The following is a 12,030-nucleotide window of genomic DNA, read 5'->3' as shown; positions in this document are numbered from 1 at the left end:
CGAGACAGCTTTGGCTGGTTGCCATCGGCTACTCTGCGGGAGCAAAAATATCCAGAATCAAGGATTTTCGTGTGTGCAGTGCTCACTTCAGCGAAGACGATTACATCCCCAACCAAGGAGGAAAAAGAAAAAAACAAATTTTAAAGAGTTTTGCTGTACCAGTAACACGGGTAAGCTCTATTTACTAACTTTATGATCCCATGTCTAAACTGTACGGTAAACAAGCTGATGTTTAGACTCCAGTGGAAATCCCTTTGGCGTTGTGCTAAAATTACTTTCATCAACATCTGTTCCGTCTGACATTGTGCTAAAATTGGTTTCATCATCAGAAGTTTCGTAGTCAGACATGTTGTCAGTGAGTCGCGCTATCAACAGCTGATTGGAACGTGCGGACTGTTGACGTTGACAGCAGCGCGGATTGATAGAAATGGAAAGAAAATAGTGCCGATTAAAACTGAGGTATGAATTTTGTCTGGCGTGTTTTTTGTGATGTAAATTAATCAAGCTTTGAAACGCAAAAAAAAATTTCCCGTAAAAACGCACAGTTTTGTGGCCCCGGAAACTAACCAGGACTACTTTCTTGAAAAACTTCCAGCGGCCAGAACTCTGACCAGGGAGGTGACCACAGAGTGGGTTCGTGTGTATGCACTATAGTGCTGGTAAGGATTGCATACGACCTCATGTCTTAAATGGGCGAACTAACCCTTTAAATTAAGGGAGTTACTGAGCTCTAAATTGTCAACTTGTCATTAATATCAAATCACAATAACAATTATTATTAGCTTTATTGTCGGATATAACTAATATAAGGGCATAAGTGACACTCCAATGAACATAAAAAAAGCCTTTTAGGGAATTATAATTGCGGTTTTATTTTTTGCTACTTTGAAAACATTATACGTCTTTTGACCCACAAAGCACATTGATTAATAAGTTATAAACTAGGGGTGTGCATTGGCACTGCCCTCACAATTCGATTCGATTACGATTCACCAGGTAACGATTCGATTCAATTCGATTCTGCGATGCATCAAAATTCTACTGCACACAAGGCACATTTTTAATTAGTCATGAGGAAATACAAGCACTCAGATATTGAACATGAGCAACATATTTTATTGGCTGCTATGCGTGTAGTATCACTCTCCTCCTGTATCTTTGACAAATGTCATTAAACAAAATAAAATTGAATGGTACAGGGTATTACTATTGTTTGGCATTTTTAAACCTGAAAAAGAAAACATAAATCACTGCTTTCAGTGCTTTGAATGAGAAATGTTTCTCTTCTCTGCTTTAGAATAATTTGAAATTAAATAGAGCAATAATAACAGCCAATTTTTTTTACACACAGTAAAATAGCAGCTCTAAGACAGGGCACTTCCTGAACTCTTGTGCAAATATTAATCAGTAATCAGTCACACTATTGTAACAACAACCAGCACCCAGCAATATAAATATTCAGTGCAACATAGAACACACAGTAACCACTTATACTGTGAAACTTTTCAAGTAGTAAAGTCAAGTGCAACTATTCTCAACAAAACAGCAGCTTAGCAGCTTTAAGACAATGACAATTATATACCTGTCTGATCCTAACAATCACATCAGCTGCATACAACAAAATATCAAGATGTGAAATACACTGTAATGTAAACCAAAAATAAAGTGTGTAGGCTTAGCCTAAGCCTACTACCAAATTTATGCAAACAACTTCTTCCGTCTGAGTTCAACATCACCATCATCAACAATCCGTTTCAGAGTGAGGAAATATATAGTTTGACCTAAGCCTACATCATAACTTCTCACTGTTCAGCATTTGGGAATTTCAAGGTTCTTGTGTAAGAACACAAGCTGATCGACATGGTCCGGTTTGAGAGAGCTTCTTTTTGCAGTGATAACATCTCCTGCAGTGGAGAACACTCTCTCTGCTGACACACTTGTCCCTGGGATGCACAAGTATCTCCTTGCCAACCTAGAGAGGAGAGGAAATGTGCCCTTATGGCGATGCCACCAGTCCAAGGGATCCTCAGAGAGAGGCACAGCTGGGGATCTACAGTACAAGTCCATTTCCTCCTCAGCACTGGCATCGGCGGTCTTACTTTGTACTGCAGGTTCACTGACGTCATTGAAAGCAGGTCCCAGCAAACTCACAAGCAGCGATGATGCCCTTCTTTTGGGAGCGGAGGGGCCTGCTGAGTCTGACACATTGTCATCCACGGACAGCAACTCTTCCTTGGTTCCTGAACTTCCTGTTCTGCCAGGCGCTTCATCTGCTTCTGTCCTACGTCTCCTCTCATTCTGTGTTTGAACAAAATAAATGAGCAAAAAACAGCAGTTAGCAGCACTTTCTCAGCCAATGCTGCAGCTCACATGACAACAGATAACTATTTTTCTCAGTCTTAACATTTTACTGACTATGTAGCTGCTTATATTTAACATTACATTTGTTATTATTACAATTGAATTGAAAGTTATTCCATTCCAAGTTTTACAAGTAAAAATGTAATTACCTCCAGGGATGCAGCCTCTGAAGTCACTCCTGCGGAGATATCCAATTTCTCCTCCTCTGTCAGGAAAGGTAACCCCTTAAAGCGAGGATCCAGGGCAGAGGATGTATGAAGGATCTTCTTCTCTGCCTCGCTGGTGTACCTCTTAAGGAGATCTGTTTTGATGGCATTCTTCACATCGCGGATCAGTGGTTGGTCTCCAATAGTGTCTGACATGCTCTGGAGGAGTTGGGCATATACTGGTGCAATGAGGCTGACTGTAGGACTGCTCTCCTCTGACATAAAAACAGTGGCATCCTTCACTGGTTTTAATGTCTTCACTAATTCCTCCACGTTAGCCAGATCTGCTCTGCTGAGAGTGACAATGTCACTTTCATCTACATTTAGGGCAGGCGACAGCAGGGTGGCATGCACTGCAGCTTGCAGTTGCAAAAACCTCTCCATCATATCATGAGCACTATTCCACCTTGTGGTGACATCAGTTATAAGTTTAAGTGGACTTGTCAGTTTAAGAACAACTCTCTGGTTTTCTTCAAATAGGTGCTTTGCCTTTGTGCTGCGGTGGAAGTATGCTGAGATACGTCGGACTCTGCCCAGAAGCCTGGAGACCGTCGGTAGCTTAAGCGCCCGCTGCGCAGCGAGGTTCAACGTATGCGCGAAGCATTTAACATGAGGGAAGTTGCCAATTTCAGCAGCACTTATCATATTAGCGGCGTTGTCCGTAACCAGCACAACACTTTTATCTGTTAGCTGCCATTCCTCCACAACATCTAAGAGTAGCCTCGCCATATGAGCACCAGTGTGGCTCTCATAAACTGCTCTCGTCTGCAGCACATGTGATACAATCTGCCAATCCTCGCTAATATAATGTGCCGTTATGGTTACATAGGACTCGGTTGCGACTGAAGTCCAGGCGTCACTTGTAATGGCTACACGAATGGCTTTACACATTGATTCCATTACCTTTGCTTTGGTTTCTTTGTACAATGCGGGAAGCGCAGAATCAGTGAAGGTAGCTCTTGTCGGTAGCTTATACCGGGGCTCAATTGTTTTAAGCATGTGGCGAAACCCCGCATTTTCAACCACAGAATAGGGTCGTAGATCCTTCGCTATGAAACATGCCACCGATCGTGTGATCCTCTTTGCTCTCTCGGAGTTGTGTGGCAACGTTGACACTAGCGACTCGTCAATTCTTGGCTGGGATGTGTCGACTTTTTGTGTTGTTGTTGTCGTTGTTGAAGCCAACTCAGGATGCCAACTATCAACATGGTTCGTGAAGTTAGTTGTATTGCCAACGTGTTTGATTTTAGTGTGGCAGGTTTTACACACCGCGTATGTCTTGTCTAATTTACCATTGATTTCGTAAAATCCGAAATGAGCCCAGATGTCCGCTTTCCACGTTTTGGGTGCGTTTTTAATTATCCGTCTATCGCGGTCATCTCCCTCCGCCTCAGCCATTTTGATTGTTGTTGTTGTCATTCCCCCGGAAGTAATTGAAACGTCACAACTATTGCTCAACTCAAGGCAAGAAAATAAACAGTGACATAATCGATTATGGCACTTTGCCGCATCGATGCTGAATCGTGCATGTCCCGCATTGCGATGCATCGCCGAATCGATTATTGTTGACACCCCTATTATAAACCAACCTGGTGTAAAAACTAATGTGCTCGTCCGACCCTGCGAAGCGGTGTATGCCGAAACGGTTTCGCAGCTGTACACTTCCAGTTGGTGCTGGAGATACCTAACCTTCCGATGTAAGGCTTCATTCTCGTTGGCCATCTCATTTGCCATCACTGCCGTCGCTGGAGTCACACAGTAATCATGGTCAGGGGCTGCTGCTTCCATCTCGGACTCTGAGCTTGCAGTCAAGAACGGGGTAGGGCTCTCTGCCCTCGGCTTACGCTCCCAAACATTAGGTCTTAGTGTGGGTAGAGCGTACTCATTCCAAGAAAAGAGAACCGGTGTAGCTCCTTTTTTAATCTTCTTAACCCCCCAGCAGTCACTACGAAGTCTCCCAGCTGGAAATGCCTGCTACACACACACGAGTGCTTTTTGTAGGGCTGAAGCTGTCCCTTCGGATCTTGATAAGCCACTGAGCCTGTACCACAGTATCTACGGGAAATGAGTGAAAACTTATCTCCAAGTTATACCGTGACGAATTACTACAAAGTGGTACACGACAATGTAATGCGACTTTTTTACTCGTTGGAAGGCCAATCGCCTTTCTTTGATCCTGAATCCACTCATTATTACGTCTCTGGTTAGATGCGTCGATTTCAAAACAGTGCGGAGAAGCTTAAAACGGAAGTTCTGACGCGCACTCTCATATACCGGAAGTTGATAGTCGCCATCTTGTGCACGAGTCCATGGAGTCTTGCGTGGTGAGCGTGCATGGATGCCATGGCGGTTCAGTGCATTGCTTATAGTTTTCTTTGAAACAACAGTACCTGCTGATGCAAGGTCTTCCTGAAGTTCTGCCCGAGTGGTTCTTGGCTCTTGGAGAACTCTCCTGATTATTCTTTGGACTCCTCGGACAGGAATCTTACGTGGAGCACCTGATCGTGGCCTGTTTATGGTGAACTGATGCTCTTTCCATTTCCGGATAATGGCCCCCACAGTGCTCACAGGAACATTCAGCATTCTGGAAATGCGCCTATAACTAGGGATGGCTGACGCGAAACAGTCGTTCCGAAGCTTTGCGAGATCCCGAAGCGCAGATGTTTCGAAACACTGATCCGAAGCGTGATTCAAAACACCCATGTCACGTGACTATGGCTAAACGAAGCCTCAAAGTGTTTCACTAAGTGTTTCATCAGGTGTGATCCGCCGAATCAGCGTTTGATTGACACGGTCGGGAACAGACCACACAATCGCACATCTGTATAAAAGTGAAATCAACAGATATTGTTTTTTTGTGAGAGGAGTTTGATTTTGAGATAGCGGATTTTTGGTGATATAGTGCGATTTGATTAGTTAGCTATAAGCTAGGCTTACATTTAAATTTTCACAACACATTGACTGATAGGCTAGAGACAGACAGAGTATAGCCTACATATAGTGACACATCAATAGAGATATATAAATATAGACAGCTAGATTAATAGATAGATACATATATAGATAGATTATAGATACATATATAAATACATAGATAGATTATAGATGCATATCGGGTACATAGATAGATTATAGATCATACATATCTAGATACATAGATAGATTCATATAGATGCATATCGGGTACATAGATATATTATAGATGCATATCGGGTACATAGATAGATTATACATCATACATATCTAGATACATAGATAGATTCATATAGATAGATACATATAGATGCATATCGGGTACATAGATATATTATAGATGCATATCGGGTACATAGATAGATTATACATCATACATATCTAGATACATAGATAGATTCATATAGATAGATACCGGTTGTTACGTCCCCCAGCTTTGGTGTCTGTTGCTACAGGTGTTTGAGTGCATGCAGTGTGTGTGTGTGTCTTAATTACAGATGAGCCACACCTGAGCGCAGCCTGCTTGCGCTATAACAGGCTACTGAGTCCACACCGGAGTGCGCACACAGAGCCTGGGAATCCAGCTGACAATTTGCTGTCCAGACGTCCACCCGGCAGAAACGTTCCGCTTCAGCGAGATCTTGCTTTTAGTAGCATAACCTTCCTAGTTTTTGAGATCCTTTCTGTTAATAAATACCCCTACATTTTTATACGAGCCGATCTGTGTGCGTCTCTCCTTATGTTAAGGGTGGTGTCCGTCCGCCCGTAACATATTGGGGGCTCGTCCGGGATCAATATTTGATTTAAATCGGACTTTAGTGTTAAATTGCGGAACTTCTGAACGCTACAACATTTTGGTGAGTTTTCTGGTGGGCAATTATGGTGATCTGTTCATTTGTTTAGTCGAAGTTTATTTTATTTTGGTGGATATCTCAGGAGGGGGTACCCAGATGCCTCGAGCTGAGTAAGCCACTGAAGATTGCGTAGATATTTAGGATTTTTGTTTTTGTTTTTCATAATTAGTTAGAGTAGTTGGACAACATTTTGCCTATCAGAATACCTTAAGTTAAGTTGTAGCTTGTGAAATATTGTGGCATATCGCCTATTTTGTGAGCGCTGGTACTAATTACACTAGCATATTGTTTAAATTCGTGGGTGGATAAAAAAAAAAAAAAAACGTGGTCGTTTGTAGCCTATTGTGCTTTTTGTTTGACCACTTTAGATATTAGCTACCTTGTAGCTTTGTTGCAGTGAAACTGCTTTGGTGAGTTTTGTTTTTTTTCTTCTCCCTCATTATTATTTGTACTTGACTTTAGTAAGTATTTTAAACGTTTTCTTGCGTTTAAAAAAAAAAAAAAATATTACTTGATATTGTGCGCGTTTTAAACGTCTGCTAGCGTTAAAATGGCAACAGAGGAAGCATTTATTAAAGAACCATCTAATGAATTGCTTTTGACATTTTCGAAAGAGCAGTTATTAAATTTAGCTGTAACTTATAAAGTTGAGCTCACGTCAGTTGAAAAGCGTACCAAAGACACAATCAAGGCCGTTTTACAAGCTGCTTTGGTTAGTCAGGGGATTTTGCCTGTAGAGAAACAAACTCCCGTGACTACAGAAGCATTACAACTGCAGATTCGGTTGAGAGAGTTGAGTATTAAAGAAAAAGAAATTGAGTTTGAGCGTGAGCGTATGCAAGCGCAGGCACGTGAGTATGAACTTGAAAATCGACTACAATTAAGAAAGCTAGAAATCGAGGCTCAGAGGGAGGGTGTCGCTCCTTCTGACCCTACTTCATTTGATGTCACTCGCCACATTCGACTTGTGCCACCTTTTGTGGAAAGAGATGTGGAAAAATATTTTCCACACTTTGAACGTGTCGCGACCAATTTAAATTGGCCAAAACCTGCGTGGGCATTTCTCCTGCAATGCGTTTTAGTGGGGAAGGCGCAGGAGGTTTACTCGACTCTAACAGTGGAGCAGAGCGGTGATTATGAAGTCGTGAAAACGTCAGTTTTGAGGTGCTATCAGCTGATCCCTGAAGCATATAGACAGAAGTTTAGGAACTTAAAAAAAACGGAGCGACAAACTTTTGTAGAATTCGGTCGAGATAAAGCAGCCTTGTTTGATCGTTGGTGCTCATCACAGCAGGTTGATAATCAGGAGAAATTGCGTGAATTGATTCTTTTAGAAGAATTTAAGAACTGTCTGCCACCTGCTGTGGCGACCTATTTAGCTGAGCAGAAAGCCAAGTCCATTTCAGAAGCTGCTATACTCGCTGACGAATATGTTTTAACGCATAACATCACCAGAGAACGTTTTCGCTTGAAAGTTAACCCCTCTATGACCACTGAAGTAGATGCGAAAAAGAGTGTAGTAAAACAAGAGGACAGACACTGTTTTTATTGTAAAAAGCCTGGCCATGTTGTGGCAGATTGTTTAATATTGAAGAAAAAACAGTCTACAAAACCAATGGGTCTCGTTAGTTCTTCTAAGAAAATTCCGCCCGTCCTTCCTGCAGAGTTAAAGTTGGAGAAAACCCAGTCCATGTACGAGCCCTTTATGACAAACGGTACCGTATCTGTGCCTGGTGAGGAGGCTGTGCGCATCTTGCGAGACACAGGCGCTGCACAGTCTTTCCTCCTTCGCGGCTTATTACCATTGTCTGAAAAGACTGCAACTGGAAGTAGTGTCCTTGTTCGGGGAATCGAGATGGGTTTTCTGGATGTTCCCTTACATTACGTCCATCTTGATTCAAGTTTAGTGTGTGGTGACGTCGTTGTGGGCGTGCAAGACTCTTTACCAATCCCCGGTGTCACGTTTCTTCTTGGCAATGACCTAGCCGGTGGAAACGTGTGGAGCCGTGGCGATGTCCCACCGGAGGTTGTGTCAGTGCCGCTCACTCAAGAATGTGCCGATGAGTGTGCACAAAAATTCCCTGAGGTTTTTCCTGCTAGTGTCGTCACTAGGTCGCAGACTAAAAGCTTGCAGGATGCTATACCTTCCGATGACGTCGATCTGAGTGACAGTTTTGTCGCTCACCCTGCAGAGTGTGAGAGGCTCTGCGAACCCACTTATACTCAGAACCGTAGTAGGCAGGTGCCTGTAATGAATGAGACAAAAGAGAAAAAACAATTAGATGTGTCGTTGTCATTAGAGAAACTTATTAATGCTCAACAAAAAGACCCCGCTCTTGTTTCATGTTTTAATGCTGTTCAAACTGCTGCAGATTGTGCAAACAAGAGCCCGAGCTACTACATCAGAGATGGTTTGCTTATGCGGAGGTGGAGACCTCAGAGAGGTAATGAGTGGAATGAAATTGAGCAAATCGTTATACCATCTGAAAACAGATGCGCTATTTTGAGTGTCGCGCATAATGCTGTTTCTGGCCATTTAGGCGTGACTAAAACCTTCAACCGTGTTCTTCGTCACTTTTTCTGGCCTGGGCTGAAACGCGATGTGCGGCAGTATTGTAAAACGTGCCATATCTGTCAGGTTAGTGGTAAACCAAACCAGATAATTCCACCTGCACCGTTGTACCCTATACCTGCCATGGGGGAGCCTTTTGAGAGGGTAATTATTGACTGCGTCGGCCCTCTACCGCGGTCAAAAAGTGGTTATCAGTACTTATTAACCATTATGTGTACTGCGACTCGCTTCCCTGAGGCAGTTCCTCTGAGGAAGATCACTGCTAGAATTGTGTGCAGGGCTTTATTAAAGTTCTTTTCTTTTGTGGGGCTACCGAAAGTCATTCAAAGTGACCAAGGAACAAATTTTACTTCGCGTGTCTTTTCTCAAGTCCTGAAGTCACTCCAAATTAAGCACCACCTTTCTAGTGCATTCCATCCGGAAAGTCAAGGTGCACTTGAACGTTACCACCAGACGCTAAAATCTATGCTGCGCGCGTACTGTTTGGAAGTGGGTACAGACTGGGAAGATGCGGTTCCTTGGATGCTTATGGCCTCTAGAGAAGTTATACAAGAATCAACTGGCTTCAGCCCTGCCGAGCTAGTGTTTGGTCACAACGTTCGCACGCCTTTAAGTGTCATTAAAGATCAATGGTTGAGCAAACCTACGTCTCATAGCGTAATACGGTTTATAAGCGAGGTTCACTCCCGACTACACAGGGCACGTGAACTCGCTAGAGAGAATTTAGAAAAAACTCAGTATAACATGAAAACGTGGTACGATCGAAAAGCAAGAACCCGTTCGTTTAAGCCAGGAGACCAAGTGTTGGTTCTCTTACCCGTGCCTGGTTCTGTGTTTCAGGCACGCTTCAGAGGACCATATACTGTGGAAAAGAAAATATCAGATCTTGATTATGTCATTTTAACCCCAGATAGGCGACGACATTCTCGCGTCTGTCATGTAAACATGCTCAAACCGTATCACACGCGTGAATGTGTTAAAAATGACTTGCGTAATCTTGACTTACCCGGTCCAGTCGAGTCTTCAGTGTTACTTTCTTCACTAGTAGAGGATGATGACGAAGTTACTCCTCCGTCGCGATGTGTGATTGAAGGTCAACTCAATAACTCTGTTATGCTGTCGGACATGGCAAACCATTTACCACATTTAACTCCCCCTCAAACAGCTGACATATTATCTGTACTAAATGATTTCCCTGAGTTGTTCGGAGATGTTCCAACTGTAACTACGGTCCTGGAACATGACATAAATGTGGGTGATAATGGCCCGATTAAACAGCACCCATATAGGGTAAACCCAGAGAAGCGTGCTATCCTGCAGCGAGAGGTTGAGTATATGGTAAAGAATAAGATAGCTGAGTCTAGCTCTAGCCCTTGGAGCTCTCCGTGCCTTTTAGTTGGCAAACCTGACGGCACTTACCGGTTCTGTACGGACTACAGGCGGGTTAATTCCGTCACACTGCCCGACTGTTATCCGTTACCGCGGATGGATGACTGTGTGGACCGTGTTGGTTCCGCCTCTTTTGTCACTAAGATCGACCTACTAAAAGGTTACTGGCAAGTGCCCCTTTCACTTAGAGCCAAACAGATTTCAGCTTTTGTGACCCCAGATGCGTTTATGCATTATAATGTTATGGCTTTCGGGATGCGAAACGCTCCTGCCTCATTCCAGCGTTTGGTCAACATCGTTTTAGCAGGAATGTCAAATTGTGAGGCATATTTGGACGACATAGTCCTATATAGTACACATTGGTCCGAACACGTTACACAGCTTCGAGAGCTTTTCTGTAGACTATCCAATGCCAATCTCACAATTAATCTCGCTAAATGTGAGTTCGGAAAAGCCACTATCACTTATCTAGGGCGTGTAGTGGGCAGAGGACATGTTTTGCCAGTAATGGCTAAGGTGGCCGCTATTCAGGAGTTTCCTGTGCCTTGCGATCGGCGCGCGCTACGCAGATTCTTAGGAATGGTAGGCTACTACCGCAGTTTTTGTAAGAACTTCTCGACCGTGGTCTGTCCCCTCACTAACTTATTGAGCCCAAAGACTAAATTTGACTGGACTGAGTCCTGTAATAGAGCATTTGAAAACGTCAAAGCTCTCTTGTTGACTGCTCCCGTGCTGGCTGCGCCAGACTTTAACAAGCCGTTTCAGCTTGCTGTAGATGCCAGCAGTGTAGGCGCCGGTGCCGTACTTTTACAATCAGGCGCAGACAAACTAGACCATCCTGTGAGTTTCTACTCTAAGAAATTTAGTTCGGCCCAGCAAAAGTACTCCACTATCGAACAAGAGACTTTGGCCTTAGTTCTAGCCATTCAACACTTCGAAGTGTATTTAGGCTCTACAGTACATCCAATTAAGATTTACACTGACCATGATCCACTCAAGTTCCTCAGTCGCATGTACAATTCGAACCGTAGGTTAATGCGCTGGAGTTTGTTGCTTCAACCATTTAACCTCCAAATTGTGCATGTGCGAGGAATTGACAATGTTGTCGCTGATGCGTTATCTAGAGTGGATACTTAATAAACTTAAACTTTATATAGATTTTTGTCTTTATAAAATTTTTATTTGAAAATTAACTTGCATCTGACCCTTTTGGGTTGAAAATTACCTATGTTAAGGTGTTGTTAATAATACCTTTCTATATAATTATAATTTATTTTCACATGCAGGTAAGCCTTACTTTGAGGTAATGATTATGTGTAGCTGGAAACTCTATTGTCTGGGTTGGTTCGAACAGTGAACTGAACACAGAACAGAAAGAGAGTTGTCATATTCAATATATGGCGACAGGTCACCATTTTGGGGTGGGGGTGTTACGTCCCCCAGCTTTGGTGTCTGTTGCTACAGGTGTTTGAGTGCATGCAGTGTGTGTGTGTGTCTTAATTACAGATGAGCCACACCTGAGCGCAGCCTGCTTGCGCTATAACAGGCTACTGAGTCCACACCGGAGTGCGCACACAGAGCCTGGGAATCCAGCTGACAATTTGCTGTCCAGACGTCCACCCGGCAGAAACGTTCCGCTTCAGCGAGATCTTGCTTTTAGTAGCATAACCTTCCT

General features: G+C 43.2%; 1 protein-coding gene across 1 annotated transcript; it reads right to left on the bottom strand.

The window, feature by feature from the left end:
- Positions 1-1,809: 1,809 nt before the first annotated feature.
- On the bottom strand, positions 1,810-3,965 carry LOC306998953 (E3 SUMO-protein ligase ZBED1-like; the record flags this gene model as incomplete). Its single annotated transcript, XM_079613352.1, has 2 exons — positions 1,810-2,298; positions 2,511-3,965. 2 exons carry the CDS (start codon positions 3,963-3,965, stop codon positions 1,810-1,812), a joined length of 1,944 nt encoding a protein of 647 aa, XP_079469478.1.
- Between the last annotated feature and the right edge of the window lie 8,065 nt (positions 3,966-12,030).

The sequence above is a fragment of the Phoxinus phoxinus genome (genome assembly GCF_949152265.1).
Source record: "Phoxinus phoxinus genome assembly, chromosome: 5".
NCBI lineage: Eukaryota > Metazoa > Chordata > Actinopteri > Cypriniformes > Leuciscidae > Phoxinus > Phoxinus phoxinus.
The sequence above is the reverse complement of the archived record's forward strand: the minus strand, read 5'-3'. Positions and strand labels throughout refer to the sequence as shown.